Source organism: Petaurus breviceps, unplaced genomic scaffold, assembly GCF_028583685.1.
Source record: "Petaurus breviceps papuanus isolate PSGF00001 unplaced genomic scaffold, PetGlider_PUasm1.0 37, whole genome shotgun sequence".
Classification (NCBI taxonomy): Eukaryota; Metazoa; Chordata; class Mammalia; order Diprotodontia; family Petauridae; genus Petaurus; species Petaurus breviceps.
Window position 1 is genome coordinate 31,749,378 of NW_027186296.1, and position 24,095 is coordinate 31,773,472.

A 24,095-nucleotide genomic window follows, 5' to 3' on the forward strand; every position below is an offset into this window, starting at 1 on the left:
AGTCTCTCAATTTATAGATAGAGGAAACTGAGTCCCATGAAAATAATGTGATTTGCTTAAGGGTTAATAGGTGGAAAGTAGCAAAACTGGAAATTGAATCCAATTTCTCTCTCAAACAAATCCAAATATCTATCTATTATAACATCCTTCCTCCAAAAAATTTAAAAATATTTATAGTCCAAGGTCCCTTTTTTCCCTCTTCCCTCTCCCTTACAGGGTTGCATATGCACATGATATTGTACTTGTAAGGTTGCGGTATTTGCCATCTTTGTGCTTGAGTTAGATATTTGAAAGTCAAAGTACTTCAACTAATGAAGAGGACTAATTCCTGGGAATGGATTCTTTTTGTATTTTCTGAATTATGCAGAATTTGTTTAAAATTTTATTCCATTTAAAATTTCATGGAACTTTTCAACTTAATTAAAAATGAGCAAGCTTAATAGACTTTATAGTAAAGAAATTTATAGTATTATCATTGGTCTATTTTAGATATATGATATAATGAAATATTATTTCAATATATTTTAGTTTTTATGTGGCATTTCATGTACAATATTGTAATTTTTTTTGTTTAGATTCCATGTTGTTGCATCAAAGGGAAATTTGGAGTGTTTGAATGCCATTCTTGTACATGGAGTTGACATTATTGCCAGTGATGCTGCAGGTATTAAGTTTTCTTTTAAAATGTACTTGTAGAAGAAAGAAAAATTTGTTAAGGCACTAATTGTCTCATTTTTAAATGAGGGACAACATTCTAGCTTTAAATAACTGGAAAAATTTTGTAAACAGAGATTCACAAGTCAGTATTTATATTATATTTATTTTTTAATTAAATTTTATTTTTATTTTTAGTTTACATCATTTGTTTTCACAAGATTTTGAGTTACAAATTTTCTCCCCATCTTTCCCCTACCCAGTACCCCAAAACATCGATCCCACTGTATACCCCCTCCCCTAATCTGCTCTCTTCTATATCCTCCCCCATTCCCCCTCCAACTTTCCGGTAGGGCAAGATGGATCTTCATACCCCAGTGCCTGTATATCTTATTTCCCAGTTGCATGTAAAAAAAATATATATATTTTTTAAATATTTGAGTTTAAAACTTTGAATTCCAGATTCTTTCCCTTCCTGTCTCATCACCCACCCTTACTGGGAAGATAAGCAATTCAATATAAGTTGTACATGTGTAGCTATGCAAAACATTTCCATAGTGGATATATTGTGAAAGACTAACTATATTTCCCTCCTTCCTATCCCTCCCCCCCACTTGTTTTATTCTCTACTTGACCCTGTCTCTTTTCCAAAAGGATTACCCTACCCCTCCAACATCCCCCTTCTCAACCCCTTCCTCCCTACTCTCTTGTAGGATGAGATACTCTGTTTAGTGTATGTTATTCCCTCCCTAAGCCAAATTCAATGAGAGTAAGGTTGACCCATTCCCTTTTACCTTTCTGCTCTTCTTCTCCATTGTAACAGTTTTCCCTTGCCTCTTCTATAGAGATAATTTACCCTATTCTATCTCTCCCTATCTCCTCTCATTATATTCCTCTCTCACGTCTCAATTTCACCTTTTAAGTATCATCCCTTCCTATCCAATTGATCCTGTGCCCTCTATCTATGTATACCTGTACACATATATACACACACTCACATGTATTCATATGCCTATATACCCTCCTATATAGACATACACACACATTTATATTCTCTTCAACTATCCTTATACTGAGAAAAGTTTCATAAATTACAGTTATTGTTTTTCCATGTAGGAATGTAAATAGTTCAACTTTGATAAGTTCCTTATGGTTTCTTTTCCCTGTTTAGCTTCTCATGCTTCTCTTGCTTCTTGTATCTGAATGTCCAATTTTCTATTCAACTCTGGTTTTTTCATCAAGAATGCTTGAAAGTCCTCTATTCCACTGAATGACTATATTTTCCCCTGAAACATGATACTCAGTTTTGCTAGGTAGGTGATTCTTGGTTTTAATCCCAGCTCCTTTGACCTCTGGAATATCATATTCCAAACCCTTCTATCCTTCAGTGTAGAAGCTGCCAGATCCTGTGTTATCTTGATTGTGTTCCCACAATATTCAGATTGTTTCTTGGCTGCTTGTAATATTTTCTCCTTGGTCTGGGAACTCTGGAACCTGGCTATAATATTCCTAGGAGTTTTCTTTTTGGAATCTTTTTCAAGAGATGATCAGTGGATCCTTTCAACCTCTATTTTGCCCTTTGGTTCTAAAACATCAGGGCAATTTTCCTTGAGAATTTCTTGAAGGATGATTTCTGGGTTCTTTTTTTGATCATGGCTTTCAGGTAGTCCAATAATTTTTAAATTATCCCTCCTGGATCAATTTTCCAGGTCAGTGGTTTTTCCCATGAGATAGTTCCCATTTTCTTCTATTTTTTCATTTGTTTGGATCTGTTTAATAGTATCTTGATTTCTCATAAAGTTACTAGCTTCCATTTGCTCCAGTCTAATTTTGAAGGAATTATCCTCTTCACTAAGCTTTTAAAATTCTTTTTCCATCTGGCAAATTAATTTTTTTTAAGGCATTCTTCTCCTCATTGGCTTTTGGACCTCTTTTGCCATTTGAGTTAGTCTGTTTTTTAAGGTGTTATTTTCTTCAGTCAGGTTGTTGACTCTCTTTTCATGATCTATTTTTTTTTGGGGGGGGGCTTTTTGGAGAGCAATTGAGGGTAGGCAATTTGCCCAATGTCACATGGCGAGTTTTTGTGTTAAGTGTCTGAGGCTGGATTTGAACTCAGGTCCTCCTGACTCCAGGGCTGGTGCTCTATTCACTGTACCACCTAGCTGCCCCTCATTATTTTCTTGCATCATTCTCATTTCTCTTCCCAATTTTTCCTCCACTTCTCATATTTGGTTTTCAAAATCCTTCTTAAGCTCCTCTATGGACTGTAACCATTTCATATTTTTCTTGGAAGCTTTTGGTACAGGAGTTCTGATTTTGCTGTCTTTCTCCTGTTCCATGCTTAGATCCTTTTTGTCCCCAAAATAGGAATCTAAGGTTTGACTGCTTAGCTTGCTTTGCTTCCTTTGCTTGCTTATGTTGACATGTAATTACTTGACTTTTGAGCTTTTTACTACAGTAGAACTCTTCCAAAACTCTTCCACAGTAGAACTCTCTTCTAGAGAGGAGATTTGTTCCAAATGGCTGGGGGTTTTGCAGCTTCCAGAGCTATTAGTTGGGTGCCCTCTCTAGGGCTCTGGCTTACTGGTCACACACCCCAGGACTTCCCCCGAAGACAGCGATCCAGATCCAAGCAAGTTAAAGCAAGAGGGATTACCCCTCAAAATGGTCACCTGGTACCCCTATGATCTGCACGCCAGGAGCTCTGAAGTAGCCACTTGGCAGCGGCTGCTGTGCCTCAGCTGTTTATCCCTCTAGGGGCAGAGGCTGGACCACACTCCTGGACCCTCTGTTCCCAAAGTCCACACTGACCTTTTACTTTCATTTGGCATTTATGGGTTGATAATTCTGGAAACCACCACAGCTGCTGGTGATCCACTCTCCCAAAGTCCTTCCAGCCCCAGCTGGTTGGTGCTGCCCTGAGGCTAAACCACAGACTCATGCAGGTCTGGGCTCTGCTCCCAGCACACTGTGATGGACCCTTCCTGTCTGCCTGCTGGGCTGTCTTCAGGAAGAGATTTTTTTTCTCTCTGTCACTTTGTGAATTCTGTAGCTCTACAGTTTGTTTAGAGTCATATTTTATAGGTATTTGAGGTGGTTATGGGGGAGTGCACAGAATTTTCCTCTTTCTATGGCGCCATCTTGGCTCTGCCCCAAATTCTTATATTATATTTAGAAATGGAAAGGCAGATAGTAGTAAAATGGGTCAGATATCCTCTAGAACAAGTGTTCTTAATCTGGTGTCTATAAACTTGTTTTAAAGATATTTTCATAACTATTTCAGCATTGATTTCCTTTGAAATCCTAGGTATTTATTCATTTGAAAATATTCTGAGCATAGTCCATAAACTTAATCAGACTGTCAAAGGGGTCCATGATACCAAAAAAGGTTAAGAACCCCTGTTAGATAAAGTTAGATAAAATTACTTGAAGGAAGCTTGATATAATATTGATTGAAAAAAAAATTTTGTTCTCACCATTCCCCTTTCCTCAGCAACCTTCAAGCCTTTATTCTCCAGACAAAAATAAGTCAATTTCTCTACCCTGGCAGTGTTTCCTTTTATCACTTTTACTGTCTTCACTTATTATCTTACTTTCATGCCTATTTTTTTCCTTCTAGTGTAAACTAAGCTCCATTACTTACCTACTTAAAGACTGATCAAAGTACTTCCTTCTTTTAATACTTTGTCCTTACTATAGTCTACACACACATAATGTGGCATACTATTATATTGGTCCAAATGTAATTCATACTCCTGAAATTGTATTTAATAACAATACTTATATACCTCAAAATAATCACTATTATAGATTGTCTTTAAGTGTTATAAAAGCTAGATTTGTGGCAGGGGTCACCTACATTTGAACTGTTAAAAAAAATAGTCCCTCCATGTAACAGGGCTCTTCTAGACATTGAGGATGATACAATTATGAATGAGACATGTGATCTCAAGGAGCTTGCTGTGTATTAGTAAGAATAAGAAAACTGCACAATTTACTTTGATGAGACAGTGTGATAGAGTGTATAAGAAAGATCATATATCTGGTTGGGAGAATTAGTAAAGGCTTCATGAAGAAGTTGCATTTGAAGGATGTCCAAAATGTTTTAGGCAAATATGGAGTGTGGACAGAAGAAGTGATTTCAGGCAGAAGTAATAACTTATTTTTCAATATTCTACGATAACCTTTCACCTTTGTAATAAATTAAACAATTTTTTTTAAGCACATATGTTATGCAAGGTGTTTTGCTAGGTTCTGGATATGCAAAAATTAAAAAAAAAACACCATTCATGCTTTCAAGGAAGCAAATGGTTTACATAGGCATACAACATGTACACAAGTAATTATATGGCATAGCAAACTGTGATGAGAGCAGTGTGAGATTAAGACTGTCTTAGGAAGATTTGAAGAGGAAGAAAAGAGGGAGATGAAGATCAAGAAAGGTTTCATGGAGGAGATTACACCTGAACTGAGCTTTGAAAGAAGAAAAGAATTCTGAAAGACGAAGAGGAAGGGGATATATCCCAGGAATGGGAGATAGTCAACAAACATTTATTAAGTGCTTACTGTAATACCAGTAAGAACTAAGGTTTCAAAGAGCTGAGTTTTCAAAGAAAGACAAAAACTGGAGCTCAAAATCTAACAGAGACAACATGTAAACAGCTATGTACAAATAAGGTACATTGGAGGTAGTCTCAGAAGGGATCCACTAGCATTAAGGGGAACCAGGAAAGCTTTCTTATAGAAGATGGGGTTTTATCTAAGATTTAAAAGAAGTCAGGGAATCTAAGAGGCTGAGACAAGAAGGAAGAGCATTCCATGTATGGGGGACTGCCAGTGAGAACACACAGAGTGGGACATGAATCGTTATGTGTGAGAAACAGCAGAGGAGGCCAGTGTTGCTGAATCATGGCTATGTGGAACAGAATGAAGTATATGAGGAATGGAAAGAAGGGGTCAGATCATGAAAGGCTTTAGAAGCCAAATAGAAGATTTTAAGTTTCATCTTGGAGGTAACAGGAAACCCCCTTGAATTCATTGAATGGATTGTGGGTGTTACATGGTCAGACCTGTGCTTTAAGATCATTTTGATTGAATAATTGAGGATTGGAATAGAGGGAGATGAGGCAAATAGAAGGAGAGACTCTGCACTGGGATGGAACACATAGGAACAGTGGCAGAATGAGTGAAGGAAAAGGTCAGCATTCTGATGTGGCTGGAATGTAAGAATGCATCAAAGAGAGCAATGTGAAATAAAGCTGGTAGGTGAAAGCCAGATTTGGAGGGCCAAAGTTTGTGTTTTATTTGAAAGACATTAGGGAACCAGGAGTGTTTTTGAGCTGAGAACCCTGAACATATCTGTGCCTTACATAACAAGATTGTTTTTGTAGCTATGTGAAAGATATGTTATAAAGGAGAGCCCTCATACTTTGATCACACTCTTGCCCCCAAGATCTCTATAATCATACATTTTTACATGAATTATATATGAAAAGATCCCCATTAGTTGGAAATACTCCTTAATATGGGAGTTTAGTGGGAATTAATGAAAGGACGTTGCTGCTTTGACTGCTGTAAAACCTTTTTTTTTTTCACTGACCACTTTCCATGCTACTTTATCCAGGACATTTGGTAACTTTTTACTAAAGAGGAAAAAAAAAACCCCACCAGGTACTTAAGATACCCAACATGTGGAAATTAGTATGTGTGATCTTGTTTCATTGTATTTTCTTTGGTTGTATTCTACTTTTAGTTGTTCCTTAAGAAAATCTTATTGGGTTATCCATTTCTAGTGACTGGAGTTATAGAAAAATTATTCATAGTTTCCTGTCTATGTGTGTATTCATTCAAATATATCGTGTATTAATTAGACTTTTACTTATAGGGAGAAATGCCCTTCACCTTGCTGCGAAATATGGACATGCTTTGTGCTTACAAAAGCTTTTACAGGTAGTGTAAATTAAACTAATTTTTAAAAATTCTCTTAATTATATAATGATTGCTTTACTTTGAGTTAAAGAAACTGATTCATTCAATCTTGTTTACATATTTTTTAATGGAGGAATGTTAAAGAAAACTATGGGGGAAATGAATTGCATAACTTACTGTATTAAAAATAAGCCATGAAGACTACCTTCTTGCTGACATTAGCGGAGATTAGAAATTTTTGGCATTTTAGTTTATATATTTATAGCTAAATTGAAATTAAGATAATTCAACACATAGTACAACTTTGTTTTACCTCCATTTGAAAGACTTTTTATACATAATTGGTTTAAGTCTGTCAACCAAGATGTATTGTTTATAGAGCCTTACAACAACCAGTGAAAAATTCAACCAATTATTTAATGTCAAGGAGTAATTTTGTTATGATGGTGGTGGTGGTGGTGGTTTTTTTTTTACTGAATTTGAGATTCCTTGAATTAAATGTTCTAAGAGTTGAACAAATAGACATTTCTGTAAACGTTTTTGCTTTATAAAACCAATAAGCTATTACATTAATAATAGCAATTGAGATTATTTTTCTAGTTGTTGAAGTTTAGGTATAGTTTGTCTTCTGATCTCATTAACACATTTACTTTGTATAATTTGTTTGGGCATTCTTCTTTGTCCAACTAGATAATGAAACAAAGAAAACTGTAAATAGATTGACTTTTACTGAACATTGACTAAAGCTAAATATTTTAAGCTCTAATTTTTAATACAGAACCCTAGTAAATAATTTGTTTATTAATTTATTGATAGTATAACTGCCCTACTGAACATGCAGACATGCAAGGTAGGACTGCACTTCATGATGCAGGTGAGAAAAATTTTACTAGTGGTAAGAGATTCTTTTTTAATGTTTCTTTTAAAACTTTTGAAATTTACTTTTAGTTCTTTTTATAGCTATTTAACATTTATTATTCATATTGGACAGATTGTGTTCTTTTAGAATGTTGACCAGTTTCTCCTTTGCTTCTTAAAAAGTATATTTTCATTAAAAAAAAACAACTAGTTGAACAATGTTATGGGTGAAGCCTATAACATTGCACTGTTTTCTTGTTTTTGTTAAGGTTTTGCACTAATAATATTACCACAGTTAGAATTAATACTTGTGTGACTGAGCTATCTCCTTAATTAATACTTGTGTGACTGAGCTATCTCTTTGAAGGTTCTGTCTAAATATACAAAAAAAAGAAAGGAGGAAAATAGGACTAAAATACAAGATGTTAGCTTTAATACACACACCCACACCCACACAGAGTCATAGAGCTACAGAATTTTAGAGCAGGAAGGAACTTTAGAAAATGTGTCCATTCCTTCATTTTGTAAATGAATGAGTGAATTCTAGAACGTAATTTCCCCAGGTTCATAGAGATTATAATGGCAAAGGTGGAACTAACTCCAGTCTCAGTCTCTTTGTCCCTTTCCATTATACTATATTCGCTTTCTATTACTTAATTCATTCAATTCCTAAACGGTTTTCCTTTTTATAGTTCTCTTTAACAGCAAGATATAGCTATATTCAGTTTGAGAAATAATATAATAGGACTAAGAAATTAACTTTTAACATAAAAATAATCTGGTTTTTATTTCATTGTTACTTTTAAAAGATATATATTTTAGTTTCTTTAAGATATTTCTCCTTATTTTCATTCTTTTAAGACAAAGTAACTTTCTAAAACTATACTTTATGATATATTGGAAGGATAAAATTGATAAAACTAAATATTCACATGTACCTAACAGATAATTATGTCTTTGGATTGCATTTCACTTGTTTAATATTAAATGACATTTTAATTAATATATTAAACATTATATTTTACATTTTAAAATGTAAAACAAAAACATAATGATGGTTTTATAGTTAATAACTTACAAATTAAAGTTTTATTTATGCTTGCAATAAATGTTTTGAGTAAAATGTTTTGCCTTGATCAAAAGACATTCAGAGATGAAAGTATGACTGAATTTCACAATGTGGGCACTGCTGAGTCAATACTCTTTTCATCTTAATACCTCAGAGGGATTAACAAATTCAGCTTTTTCACAGTATTATAAATTTCTCTGATTCATGAATATACTGTTTATTTTTCCTCTTATTTTAGATGTTAAAATTAGTTTATTTTTTAAAAAGTTATTAGTAAAGACTAGTATCTGACCCTAAGGTATTTTCTTGTATTAGAGAAAAGTAATTTCTTTAGTCAAAGTGAATTAATACAATATTTTAAAAATGATCCAGTCAAACAGTTCTTAAAATAGAAATGTGATAGTCTGTATCACTGAGACTAATGTGTTGGAGGTTGTGAAGCTTTTTAAAAGGTAGAATCTGTTTGTGCATTACATTGATAGGAGACCTGTAAGTGCCTAATCAGCATGTTTTTTTATAATGTGCAGCGATGGCAGACTGTACTTCTAGTATACAGCTACTTTGTGACCATGGAGCTTCAGTAAATGCCAAAGACGCGGTAAGTTAACTTACATTCATTCCACAATTCAGGTCATGTAGGTGATTCTGCTTCTCTCTCTTTCCCCCTTACACTGGGATTACACTGGGATTACACTGGGAGCTACTTGAGGGAAGGGAATATTTTTGGCCTTTTGTGTATCCCCAGCACCCTAGCATGGTGACTAGTACATGGTAGGTGCTTAATAAATACTTGTTAACTTTTCAATTTGTCTTCTTGATGTTTAGGATGGGCGGACACCACTGATACTGGCCACTCAGATGTGTAGACCAGCAATATGCCAACTTCTCATTGATAGAGGTGCAGATGTTAATGCCAGAGACAAACAAAACAGGTAATGTTAAGTGAATAATTAAATGATTAATTCTTTTAAATTTAGTGTCATGTTTATATGGGCCTGCAAACTGATAAATGGCTGCCTCATTTTATGCAATAGATGTATATTCATGAAAAGTTCTATATGAATTGAATGAAAGCAGGAGTTAATAACTATGTCAAGGACTAACTGTTCTAGTGAATCTTTTATAAAACAAATAGCAGTTAATCAAATTTATTCTCACCTTTTTTTTTTTGATAAATTTTTTTCTATGGAAGAATTATCCAGAACTGGGGCCACTGTAAATCAATGATTAAATATTATGAAAATTAAATCCTTTTAAAATAATTTCATTAAAAAATAGCAAGCTACGTAAGATGCATAAGGTAAACCAAAACTTATGCATTAGCCACATGAAAGCTACTCAAAACTAACATTCAGCAAATTGAACTATGAGTTTATTTATGATACTGGGAAGAAATAACATTTTAGGTGTGTTTGGTTGAATTTATAATTTGACTTTCTGATATGTGATGTAATTATCTAAAATAAAATAAAAAAAAGTAACATAGTGAGATTTAAATGTGTAAATAGTAGAATTTTAAAATGGGAATTAATTAAAATGAAAAGGAACTCTGTTTCAGTTCTATCAATTGTTTAAATTTCTTCAATGAAATAAAAGAGGGAAAGAAGAGAAAGAAATGATGATTTTTGTGATATCTCAATCAAAACTCCTGAAACAAACCTATGTTGTTTTGTTTTTAAACAAAGTCAACTACCATAAAAAAAAATACTTAAATTTCCTATTTATTTGAAACAATGTTGGTCTGTATTAAATGGAGTTGATAAGACCTAAATTAAAATCCCACCTTTGATACTTAGTGTATGACTAGGCAAGTCATTTAACCATTGTCTTATTCTTCAGGCAACTCTTGAGAATTATCTAATCGATCATAAGGCGATTGCAGTCCATAATTTTCTTGAATTCTATCAAATGTTTCCTTATAATGATTTGTTATTGTGGTTATCTCTTGTTCTAGGAGTGCACTTATGTTAGGTTGTGAGTATGGTTGTAAGGATGCTGTGGAAGTTTTAATTAAAAATGGTGCAGACGTCAGCTTGTTGGATGCCCTTGGTCATGATAGTTCTTACTATGCAAGAATTGGTGATAATCTGGACATTCTAACCTTAATGAAGACTGCAGTTGAAAATTCAAACAAAGGTACCCAGAAATTTCCTTAACATTGAATGAATAAAAGAGTGGATTGATGGATGAATGAATGAATAAAAAGCATTTATTGAATACTTACTGTGTGTCAAGCATTGTGCTAAGTTCTGAGGATAGAAATGCAAAAACAAGATAATGTCTGCCATAAGAGACATCAGGAGGGTTTATTGACATGCCCTTTCCAGAATCAATGGTAGTATTGGTTTGATTACTGTTCTTTTAGCATTGGGGTGGAGAGTGTTGTGGTATGCATGCTGTAGCAGCAGGGCTGGCAAGGCGATGTTCAGAGTGAATGATTCTTTAGGTTATGTTATCTTAATTTAGGCATGCCAAGTTAAAATAAGCAAAACAACATGTATAGAAATTTTAATATTCGAATTTTTGTGAGAATAGAAAACTTTCTTTGCTAAAAAAAAATGGTCTCAATTAGTAAATCTTTTAAATATCTATCTCCTTATATAATATATAGATATATAGAGTATTTTTTTTTTGCTTCCTTATTTTAGATCCCTTAAAGTGGAATTTACTGCTAGTTGTACTATAGAGTCCTTGATTATTGCGACAACTCTAATCCATTGGGAAGTAATTTAGAAACCTGAAGGATAACTATCAAATGAAGTCATAATACTACTATTTATAGGGAAATGGTTTTGTCCCTGTTAGGTGGGTATATGTTAAAAATCCTTGAACTTTTTCCTTTGAGTGAAATAAAATTATAATGAATAAAATTAATAAGTCAGCTTAGATTAAAATAATCATAAAGATAAAGGAGGCAGCAAATTATAGATAGGGAAAAGCAGTATAGTGATAGATATTGGAGTCTCCCTTCTGCCACTATTAACTGTGTGACCCAGGCAAAGTCACTTTACCTTTTAGCCCTGGATTATGAGAGGAGACTGGATCACGTGCTTTCTAAAGTCTCTTCCAGATCTAAAATTCTGTAATTCTATGAATATGTATCCAATCTAACATAATTTATTGTTAGTTGTTTTCATCCCTTCCTTTTTTGCTTTTTAGGGAGAGAACCTTCAAAGAAAGGACTATCTTTCCAGCAGGTAAGTTCTCATTGCAAAGTTTAATGAAGAGAAACTACCCATGGGTTTCCAGATTGAAAAGACAAATGCTACCAAATTGACATAAATTGAATGTCCTTAAAAATATTAATAGATTGTGGTTTTTGTAATGACATTATGGATGATTTTCAGGTTCAAGGCTTTTTTTCTGGTCGTTCCTGGCCAGGCACTAAGAGAGTCATTAATGTAAATTCTTTTTCAGAATGCCATTTAATTCATCTCTGAGCCTCAGTTTTCTCATTTCTAAAATGGGGATAAGTATATGCTTATTATATATTTTTGGATTCCTAATGTTACAGGAACATAACCTGTTATGTTAATTAGTTACATTAGTTTTAGATTGCTGACTTGCTGATAAAATTTAGAATCTGCAAAAATTTCTCCCCTGGTACATTAATGAATTATATTTTAGGTTTTAATGAGTCATTTTTTGGATGAATTTTGCTGATGCCTTAGCCCATTTATTTGAGGTGAAGTCTTGTCATCCAAAAAAAAAAAAGATATATGTGCTAGTTAATAATGAAGGAAAGCTTACAAGTTTTGTTTCTCCTGGTCAATCAGTGAAATGCTTTCTTTACTGTCATTTATTCAACAAGCATTTCTTAATTGCCTTATAAATTATTTAAAAAAAATCATTCCCCCAAAATTAAGTGCCTACAGTGTGCTAAGTGATAGGAATACAAAGAGAAAAATAAGTGTGAATTTGGCTCCTGGTTTTTTTTTTTTTTTGTGTATTATGGTCCTCAAATGTCACTTGGCTTCATTTTATGACAGCTAATAATTGGGATCAGACTGTACTGTTATACTTGAGCATATTCTTCTGGTGATTTTTAATTTTGGAATTATGTGATCATTTCTTTGAAAACGTTTGGTAAAATAAACTATTAGTGTATTGATTTAAATTTGATAGATTTAAGTAAGATATTGTGCTTTAAAATGACTTTAATACCCAAGTAATTTAGTATTTTGAGACTTTCAAATGATAGGTTAAAATTATTTAAATGACGGTTATTTGAAAATGAATTCCATTTTCAGTGAGATGGACTTCTTTCATTTTATACAGATAGAAATACTGCCACCTTGTGTAATATAGAGTAAAGCTTAATCTAGATTATAAGGTGAAATATCCTAGTTTGAAAGTTTTCTTCAAAATAGGCTTTTTAAAGGCTTTTTATTCATTCATAATTTTATCTTGTGACATTTTAATGTAATGACATAGGTATCTTATGTTCCACCGAAGCGAAATTTGTTACATGTGCAAGATGAAGTCAATATAAAATCATATCAGAGGGAGCAGAAAAATGTTCAGGTAATGCTCCAGGAAACAGGCACACTCAAAGAAATGGTATGTTCTTTTGAACAGTAAAATCAAAAGTATTTGGATAGGTTTGTTTTTGTTATTGTGGATTCTCTATTATTGCTTGATTCTCCTTTAAAAGTAAAATGAATTATCCTAACATTTCTTAGTTGACACTTTTTAGTTTACATAGCATTTGGAAGTACAATAAGTTTTTTACTGTGAGCTTTTTATATCAATGAAGTCACAGGTCCAATCCAAAAATACACACACATTTATATATACATGTGTTTGCATGCACATTTGGGATATTAGTTCTAATTGACACTTTTTCTCTAATGTATAGTCTTTGAGAGTTGCCTGGGGCACAGAAGTTACATCGCTTGCCCAGGGCCACCTATTGAATCTGTGTCAAAGGCAAGGCATAAATACAGGTCTTTACTTTAAGACATTAGTTAGAAAAAAAATCCCAACATAATAGTTATCTACTTTCTTGATTTAACTGGGTTTATTTTGGTTTGCCTTGTTTAGACTTAATCAAAATAATGATATCTTGTAGCTTCTGGGTATGTTGAGGAAAGAAAAATAATATTTATTTAAAAAGCTGTTGTTGGAGTAGAAACAGTTGACTGTGATTTAGGTAGTTGAAACACTGAAACATGAAAAAGTAATTTATATGTGAATACCAATATCTGCTTTTATCTAATAAAACAAGAGCACAACTTTATTTTAGTTTTTGTATTGTTGTGCATTTTCTATTATGTATTGTCCTTGGGAAAAGATGGTTATAGATGTTATAATAAATATAATTTAATATAGTTCATTTGTTTTTACCATATGATCCAAATGTTGATAAACAGTAAAATATTATTAAAGATGATCTCATTACAGATTTTGGAGGCTTAAAACTAAAAATAGTTCTGACTCATTGTAGCACCAACATGGTATTTACAGTGCCTATGGCAGCTATGAATATGCTGGTGTAATGCTGAATTGCAAAATATAACAGACTCTCCACATCGAAGACAGAATCAGAACATTTATTCAAGCCCCAGAAGGCCAAATGCCAACACCAGAAAGCCAGATCCATGATGGCAACAAAGAAATCTATAGACAATAACAATACAGAGGGCAGCACCGTCCCTAAGCCTTCCCAAGTCCACAGCTCGTTACCTGCTTCCTTTCTTTCCCTCAGCTCTAACTACTGTGACCAACTTCCTCTGGGCTCTGCTCTACCCTTTTCTGTTCTACCATTCAGTAAGCTCCTCCCCCCACAGACTCATATGACTCAGGCTTCCATGTGACTCAAGCAGGTTACATGGGCCTATTAATGGATGGGAAGGATCTTTCCATTTACATTACCATTATATTCATTTGGTTAACAGACTTTTTTAACCTTGTTTTTCTCAGGAATAGTGCTGACTTTTAAATACTAGTATTTATTGTTTTTATTCTTATGTTACCATGGTAGTGTGCTAGCGTGGGTAAAATGTTAGCATTGGAATCAGAAAGACCTGGGTATTAAAATTTTGCCTCTGCCACTTGCTTTGTGACCATCAGCATGCCCTTTAATTCATCCCTAAGCCTCAGTTTTCTCATTTCTAAAATGGGACTAATAATTTTTTTAGTACCCTCTTTACAAGGTTATTGTGAAGTTTAAATGAGACAATGCAGATGTTCCCAAACTTTCTCCGTTTGTCGTGCCATTAGTGTGTGTCAGTAATTTTTTCATAGTGCATTGAGTCCGAAAGAAATACCACACGTTCAATTTATTAGGTAGTTAGGTCAAGGCAACTGAATAAGTATGTCCTCACAAAAATATATATAGAATAAAAGAAAAAGTAATATTTTTATTTTGTTCTTAACCATGGTTACTTACTAATTAGATGTACCTTTTAGGCACTGCACAACCTCTCAAACCTTAGAATCAAGTTGGACACTGATACCCTCATTTCTTTTTTTTAACATAAATTTTTGCATAGTACTTGCTTTTTATCATAAGAACTACTGAAAACCCAACTTTGCAAAGATAATATGTTATGACTGAGAAAATTAGAGAAGCAATTGGCATAGCTGAAAAGTATAAGTGAATACAAACGTATTTCAAATAGCACATCATTGAAAGAAGAAATGTAGTCTGTGCTAATATCGAAACCACTGTGAAGGTAGAGGTTCACTTAGGGACCAACAGATGTTTATCATTGTGTTTCCCTTGAAAATTTAAAATATTCCATTACATCCCTATGAATTTGCCATGGTGCACAGTTTGAGAACTGTAGCTATAATCTAAAGTTTTTTTGTAAACTTTAAACTCCTAGGTAAATGTTAATTACTATTATTATTTGTGTTTATTTTCTTAAAAAATTATTTTTTAAGTTGGTTGACATTTCAATAGTTATTTTTTATATAACTTAAGAGACTGAGAAAGTGCATTTATGATTCTATTAACAGGAAATTTTCTTTTTAAATTGCCCATTTATGTGTTATTCTCATTATTTTTCAATGTGTTTTTAAGGATCTAGAGGCTGAAAATGAAGATTTGAAAGAAAAGTTGAGAAATATTCAACAAGAACAAAGAATATTAGTAGATAAAGTCAATGGATTGCAACTACAGCTAAATGAGGTATAGTCTTTGTATAACACATGTTTATATTTTTTAAAATGACTCAACGTAATCTTCATCATGAAGAAATATCTCTGAGGCCCCCAATACTTTGTGCAAGGCGTTGTGCTAGCTTTATGGCCTCTCTACCCTTGAGGAGCCAAGATGCATATGCAGAAAGACAAGTTGTAGTACAAAGCAGCATGTGCATTAAGTACTATGGGATTTTAGACAAGGGAGAGCTTAATACAGACCGATATCGTTAGAAAAGTGTAAAGGAGAAGCTAGAACTTGAGATATCATCTTTGAAGGATGAGTGAAATTTGTACAATAGCAGTACAATGTGGGAAGAAGTTTTGATTGAATATGTCTAGAGTGAGAATGGGAATCAAAGATGATGCCAGGTTTTTTAACCTGGGTGACTGGAAAGTTTGTGATGCTCTTGATAATGAGAAGGAAATTTGGAAGAGGGGAGATGGGGCAGAGAGGGGGTGATAATACATAGCATCTACTATGTACCAGGCAGTATGCTACGCACTTTATACAAATCTCATTTGATTGTCACAACAATTCTCTGCCATAGATAATGATATATCCTAATTTTAGAGTTGAGGAAACTAAGGCAAAAAGAAGTTAAGTGACTTACCCAAGGTCACATAGTAAGCATCTGAGGCCAGATTTTAAAAATTTAGAACTTGAATGGACATGTAGTCCAGAGGCCATACATGTCAACTCCTTATTTAACAGGTCAGGAAACTGAGGCCAGCGAGCTTAAGTGCATCACCAAAAGTCATATAATTAGTAAGTTGGTAAGGACCTGAATGAAAGTGGGAGTAGAAATAGAAAAGAAGAATTGGTTGGGAGGGATGTGAAAGACTGATGAAACTTGATTATTGATTCTATATGTAAGAAGTAGAGGAGTCAGAGATAACTGTAAAACTGAACTTGGGTGAAAGCAGGAGGAGGATAGAGATAGAGAATGGACTTGTGATTTCATTGATACAGGGAACTCCTCAGTGAGCAAACTCCCTCTACGAATTTAGGTTAGCATATTCTCCCTAACCTCATCTTAAAGATTATAGCATAGAGCACTGAGGAGTTGGGACTTGTCCAATGTTACTCAGCTAGTAACTCGAACCCAGGATATCTTAGCTTTGAAGCCAGTCTTTTCTGTCTACTACACCAGCAAGATGACTATATGAAAATAACTCATAAGTCCATATAGGACCACAAATTAATTGCCATAAATAATTTTAATGCATACTTATTCTTATCTTTGTATCCTTGTCATTGATGATAGTTTTTTTAAAATATGAAGTTATTTTGCTTTTTAATGGATGCAAAGCTCATCTATTTTAAAAACTTTCTATGAATATTGAAATTAATTTTATTTTTTTCAGGAAGTAATGGTTGCTGATGACCTTGAAAATGAGGTAGGAGAAGAAAAAAAGCTTTTAGGAGGAAGAGATGCTCGTGTAAAAATTCTACATGACACTATTATGGTGGAAGAAAGAACTAGATTATAAATTAAGAGACTTAGACTCTAGTCCTAGTTATCATAGTCAATAAACATTTATTGAGTGCCTACCATGTTTCAGGCTCTATGTTAAGGGCTGGGCATAGAAAGAAAAGTATAAAACAGTATTTACCCTCAAAGATCTCACAATCTGATGGGGGGAGGGGGCGTGGTGAGGCGATGAGGCTTCCAACTCTGGTATGGTGAAGTCCTGCAGCCAGGATGTGAAAGGATCTTAGGAGGTATGTTTCACAGTTGATTGCATCTTGCAGACTGGTGAGTTTCTAGAAATGATGAAGTCCAGCTAAGTAGCCAGAAGATTTGGTTTTGTTTGTTTGTTTGTTTGGCAAATTAATCTCTGAGTTGTTCTTCTACCTGCAAAGATGAGAAAAAGAAAGAGCAACAGAGAGACAGAGATAGAGAGACAAAGAGAGACCTAAGTATCCTCACTATATACCAGGTATTATGTTTAAGTGGGAATGCAAATGTAAGACAAGACCATGCCTACTCTTAAGGCACTTGCATTCAAAGGGAAAAGACAACTCATAAAGGGAATCTAGAAAGTAAGGGAAGGAAGGAAGGAAGGAAGGAAGGCAGCTGGTATGGAAATAGAGAAGTCCAGAGAGTGAAGTGAAGTCAGTATAGCTAGGGCCCCTCATGAAATGGTAATTCCTGCTTTGGAGTTACCAATCAGGAGAAAAGGGTTGAGGGCATAGATTTTTCCTATGTGGAAAGGTGATTGTCACGTAACAAGAAAAAACTGGAGTATGAGCTGTCAGATTTAGATAACTAATAATAATCCCTTCTAATGCTAAAATTCTTTCATTTCTTCTTAATCTTTAAACAAATGTGGTTTTGCAATGGTAAAATATCATTTTGTCACAATATCATGAAATTTTCCATTATTTGAGGATTTTGGTAGGATAGAAGGTGGGGAGGCAGTGTCAGTCTAATCTGTGGTTTCATCAGTATAGGGGGCTCCTGGTTTTTAGTTTTTTTTCCTTTTCATTTCAGAAAGAAAAACTGAGATCCCTTTTGACAGCCAAGGAAAAACAGCATGAAGAAAGCTTAAGGACTATTGAAGCTCTGAAAAATAGATTTAAATATTATGAGGTATCAATGTTGAATCATAGGTTCAATTTAACTAGGGGACAATTCTAATTACTTTTAAATTTTATCTTATTTTTTAAAAACCTGTATGTTGTTGTTTTTCTGCAGGTTACATATCCCTATGTGTATGTTCATTAAAAATGACTTATTTCTACAAAAAAATTTAAAGGATTGTATATTTCCATAAATTCATTATTTCATTTGGAGTACCATGGTCAGACTTGATCTACCATTGAGCTAGTCAGCTTTTTTCTGTTCTATAATACAGACCAGATCCAAGTGGTTATATTTCAGATAGATATTATTAGTCACTAAAATACAGGAGGAAGTATGACTTAGAACATATCCATAACTATTACTGGGAAAACAGCTTCAAAAATCTTCATAAACCTAAGGTATGGAGTCATATTTGAATACAAAGATAGTACATCCCACTTCTTTTGGCCTATTTTATGTGTATATACCTCTCATACTTGCTGTGAGACTATAGGCATGTCACAACCATTCTTAACTTCAGGAAGTATTTATATAATGCCTACTGTATGCCAAACACTTTGTTTATTGCTTTACAAATATATCTCATTTGATCCTCACAGCAATCTTTGGAGATAGGTACTATTACCTACATTTTAAAAGCAAGATTTGAATACCTCCTAAGATTTTAACTGTTTTAAAATTATAATTATCCACTCCTTTGATATATATATATCCTGTTAACAGAAAATATCCTTCTAATAAACTTCAACAAATTAAATGAAAAACTTTTTTTTCTCCATTTTTATAACCTATCACAATACAGAATTTATCTAAGGATCATGCAGCTAGAAGAATGGCCATCTTTTGATTAAGTCAGTCATGAACAGTTATAACTGACAATATCCAGTTTGCAAATATCTTTAATAAAGGTGTTAACAAAAAAACTGTACTATCTCCAGTGCACTGATAATTTACTTTGAAAACTTGACTTTTTTCATTACTTTGAAGGTATATTGCAGTGCTTGTTTTGAATAGTATTAAATTTTGTAAGTAAAAGATCTTGCTCATGCACATAACATAATGATAATTAGTTGCTTCTACTTAATAATGATAATTTAGTGTTAATATTGCTTATGATTTTCACACCAGAATATGGACTTGTAAATGTTACTAGCATGTGTTTTCACCCACAGAAAATATATAAATACATGTACATATACACAGATGCTATTTTTATAGTAACATCTCAAAATATACATTTTATCTGTGTATTTGTATTATGTGGGATCAAGAACAATTCAAATATATGAAAACGTATATTTTTTGGAATCTTCCTGTGATGTCTTTTAGTTCTAGCGTGGCATATATAAACTCTCCTTATAGACTCTGTCTTCATCCCGCCAGCTACCTTTGTCTAGCTTCAAAAGTGTTTAAAATAGACTAGAAATCTTTACTGACAAGAGTTGACTCTTTCAAATTCCATTACAGTATAATAAAACCATGATACAGTTTTACTGCCCTTGCCACTAATTAAATATATGATACTGAACAAGTCTGGGCTCCACTTTCTACATCTGTAAAATAAGGGAGTTGAATTAGAAAATCTATAAGTTCATTTTCCATCTTAAAATTCTGTTATCTATATAATTATAGTTAGTGTTTCTTTGTGAAGTGAAGTATATTTTTTATTTTTCAACTTCCAGAAAACCGATCATTTTTTACATAGAAATAGTAGATTTTATGAAGTCCTGGCAAAAGGACCACATCTTGCTAATAAGTAGGCTAATAGAAACTTTATTTTTTAAGACTCAAGACACAGACAGATGGAAGCTCCTTTATAGGGCTTAAAAGATTTTTATATACCCTTTCGAACAATAGCTAGCTTCTATTAATAATAGTAGTATTTATATAGCACCTATGTGTTTGGCACAGTGCTAAACACTTTACAAATATTATCTCATTTGTTCCTCATAACAACTCTGGGAGGTAGGTGCTATTATCATTCTCATTTTACAACTGAGAATACCTAGGAAACAGCTGTTTAATGTCTTGCCCAAGGTTACATAGCTAGTAAGTGCCTAAGGTTACATTTGAATAGTCACTCTTCCTGACTCCAGGCCCAGCTACTTTCTCTGCTGTGTTGCATAGCAGCCCCATAACCAGTGGCCTTAGTCTTATAGGCAAGCTTGTCTGAATTTCAGCCCTGCTGTAAGAATTTTATCATCTTTTAGTGACAAGGAGATAGATGGAAAAGGTTTTTAAAACTAGTCAGAGCTGAGTAAAATAAAGCAGCTTCTCATTTAAATTGTTATAATTCGTGTTTCTCATTTCAGAGTGACTATGGGGGAGCTGGAAGTCATTTCAATAATCGTAAGTACCTAAATACAGGTTATACTTCATATTTAGACTATCGCGAGAAGAATGGTTGTTTGGACTTGATTCTTGATGGTGCTGCTAAATTTAATCTAATTACTGATATTTTGCACTTCTCTAAGACTAGATGGAAAGGACAGAGTTTTTAAGGTTTTTAACCTTGTATTTTACATTTATATAAAGTACATTTTTATATAGTTAGTGACTGTGCTACCAGATTGACTTTGAATATCATGAAGTGAGACCCTTTTTTTTTAATTGAAATGAAGATGCCCTCCTTCACATATTAGGGGAAATTATTGCATACATTCCTGAAAGTAACTGTAGGAGATATGATTTAATATTTTAAAACTTCTTGGAATTTCAAGAAACTAATATAATTTGAAGCCATGCATGGTTTAACTTCCAAGTTGTTTCATTGTTCTCTACTTTACACTGCCTAATATGCAACATATATATATATATATATATATTTATAGACAGACATATATATCTACATTTTCTCCTTTACTTCTCAACTGGCTCATTTTGGTATGAAGGTTGCTCTTGTTTTCTAATAATTGTCATCAGAGCACAAACTCTGACAGTTTCCACCAAGCTGGACAAGCTATGAATATCATCTTGGTGATGAAATTTGGCTTCTGAGGTCCTATTTGGAGAGACTCATCCACAATTTAGCTATAGGTTAATTTAATATTTTGAGCACAGTAATTTTCAGAGTTAGTATATCCACTTTTTGAAGAAGTTAGTGTCAATATTGGTGGAAGGAGTAAATACCCATACTAATGAAATTCTGAAAACTTAATATATAAAATAATACATTTTATACCAAAAAAACTAATAAAAATTAATGGAGAATTAATTAGTTATAGCTAGGGATACAAATTATTAATATTCTGATGATAATAAGTTGGTGGCTAAGGCAACTTTTCATTTTTGATAGATATACTGTATATTTTATGAATTACAACACATGTATTAAACACTTACTGTGTGCAAAGTACTGTGCTGGGAATATAAAAAGGAAAAACAATAGTCCAATCTCTGCCTCTCAAGGAGCTTACAGTGTAACAGAGGGATAAAAAATAATAAAGTTAAGGGCTCTGAACAAAGTTCTAGAAGTAATATTAAGAGGGAAGTAAACTTTAAAAAAGATATTTGTATATAATTTTGCACAAGATGGATATTAATAAATTGTCATTGTTTATGTAGGAAAAATCTAAAACATGAGCAGTTTGCAGTCATTTTGTCTTATGATTGTCAAGTTGTAATTTGATCATTTAAGAAAATGAACAAATATCTTTTGTTAACAAGTGAACTGTTATTTTTTTTTACTGGGGAATCAGGATACGCTTCATTTTAATAGTATGACTTGTATTTATAAAACACCTAAAGCTTTTCAAAATGTTTCCTCATAAGGGAACAAAGCTTTTCCTCATCATTCTTCCAGGTTCCTAGATTCACAACTTTGTTGTTATCATCATCTCCTCCTCACTTATTCTCCCCAAACATATCTAATCAGTTACCAAAACTTACTATTTTTACCTCTCTATACCATCTCTTACATTGTTGGCTGCATTTTGTGCACTCAGATAAGTAATACCACCTTGCACCTTGATTATTGCAATGATTTTCAAATTAATCTCCCTGCTTCAAGTGTCTCCTTATTCCACTACATCCTACATGCTGCTGCCAAAGTGAATTTCCTTAAGCACAGGTCTTACCATATTACTTCCCTACTCAGTAAGCTCCTTTGTCTTCCTGTTCTTCTAGGACCAAATATAATTGAATCTTTTTAGCTTTTAATACCTTTCACAGCCTGGACCCACCTTATCTTTTCAAACTTATTGTATAAGACTTCCCCTCCTGCACTCTACGATCAGGCCAAACTGCCCTTCTCTCTGTTTTTCACATGTGACTATTTCCCATCTCTACTTTTGCACTGGCCATCCAAGATGTCTGGGATGTATTCACCTCTGCCTCATAGGACCCCTCTCTTCCTTCAAGATGCAACTCAAGCATCATCTTCTATATGAAAGGAATAACCTATGAGACTATACAGAGACAGAAGAATTCAGTGAGGTCACAGAATTCCAGAGTTAGAAGTGACTTCAGAGATTTTCTAGTCTAGCCCACACCTGAAATAGAAAACTCTTTATGAAATACCTGACAAATTTCTGTCCTTTGTTTGAAAAAGCAACAGCATTGATAATGATAATAATAGCTAACAGTTGTAGGGCCTCAGGATTTACAAAGTGCTTTACATATGTTGTCTCCTATGATTCACATAATAACCCTGGGATATAGGTACTCTTATTATCCCTATTTTTCAGATGAGGAAAACAAGGTATAGAAACCTACTTTTGGATAACTAATTATTAGGAAGTTATTTCTTAAATCAAGCCTGAATTTGCTTTTTTTTTTTTTTTTGGAGGGGCAGATAATTTCAAGTCATTGCTATTAATTCTGCCTTTTGGGACCAAGTAGGGAACAGAGGTAGTCTAGTTATTCTGGGATATATGATGCATGATGGGGAATAATATGAAAATAAGGTTGGATGGAAGTTATTATGGAGGACATTAAGTGCCTGACTAAAAAAGAAAGAATGATATTGTTCAGTGCATCCTTCTAGTACTGCCCAAAGTTCCTTATCTTTGGTCTCATTTTCTTTCCTTACTTTCTTCTCTTCCCCTCCCTGTCTACTCCTGTCACCAAACCCACTGTCTACTGCTTCCCTAACCCTTCACTTCTCTCATTCTTTCCTATACTTTGTGTGACCTTATGTAAGTGCAAAATTTTAAATGCCTCATAATATTTCACTTTATCAATATGCCATAATTTATTGTCCAGTTGTTTTACATGTAGTTTGTTTCCAATTTTTTATTATTACAAATAAAGCAGATGTGAATTTTTTTTGTATGGATAAGACCTGTTTTCTTTCCTAATGATTTTTGGGAGAATAGAGTCCTATCAATGGAAACTACTGGATAAAAAAGTATGATCAGTTCTGTGTTCTTACTATATATTGGCATTTTGCTCTCAAATGTTTTGGATTATTCTTTAGACTTACTTATAATGTATTAAAAGTGCCTATTTCCCCATAGTCCTGCTAATCTTAGATTTTATCTGTTTAAAAATATTTTGCACATTTTAGTGATATTAAGTGGATCTTGAGCTTGTCTTGATTTGTTTTTCTTCCTTTATTAAATATTGTGTTTACTTTCTTTTGGGAAGGTAGTGTGGCACAGTAGCCAGAGTGATGGATTTGGAGTCAGAAAATCTGGGTTGATATTCTAGCTCTACTGTTTACTTGCTGTGTGACCTTAGGCGAGTGCCTGGCATTGTTTCTTATAAAATATGTAAAATGAGGGGTTTGGTCTAGTCAGCCTCCAAGCTCTAAATCTTCAATCCTCTAACTTTTCATATGGCTTTTAAACAATTCGTTTTTTCTCGTTTATAAATGGCTTGGTTTTGTCCCTTGAACACTGATCCTTTAG

The 24,095-nt window shown here is 33.5% G+C and overlaps 1 protein-coding gene across 3 annotated transcripts in view; it reads left to right on the forward strand.

Annotated features, from left to right (window-relative positions):
* UACA (uveal autoantigen with coiled-coil domains and ankyrin repeats) overlaps positions 1-24,095 on the forward strand; it is a 111,487-nt gene that overhangs the window by 62,495 nt on the left and 24,897 nt on the right. Inside the window, exons 3-14 of one of the 3 annotated variants that reach the window (XM_069098183.1) lie at positions 576-664; positions 6,539-6,603; positions 7,399-7,456; positions 9,037-9,107; positions 9,335-9,441; positions 10,464-10,645; positions 11,669-11,706; positions 12,944-13,069; positions 15,537-15,644; positions 17,024-17,056; positions 18,154-18,252; positions 20,559-20,595. In XM_069098183.1, the coding sequence (XP_068954284.1) occupies positions 576-664; positions 6,539-6,603; positions 7,399-7,456; positions 9,037-9,107; positions 9,335-9,441; positions 10,464-10,645; positions 11,669-11,706; positions 12,944-13,069; positions 15,537-15,644; positions 17,024-17,056; positions 18,154-18,252; positions 20,559-20,595 (1,013 nt within the window). The remainder of the gene's footprint in view (positions 1-575; positions 665-6,538; positions 6,604-7,398; positions 7,457-9,036; positions 9,108-9,334; positions 9,442-10,463; positions 10,646-11,668; positions 11,707-12,943; positions 13,070-15,536; positions 15,645-17,023; positions 17,057-18,153; positions 18,253-20,558; positions 20,596-24,095) is intronic. The other 2 variants (XM_069098184.1, XM_069098185.1) reach the window with 2 other exon arrangements.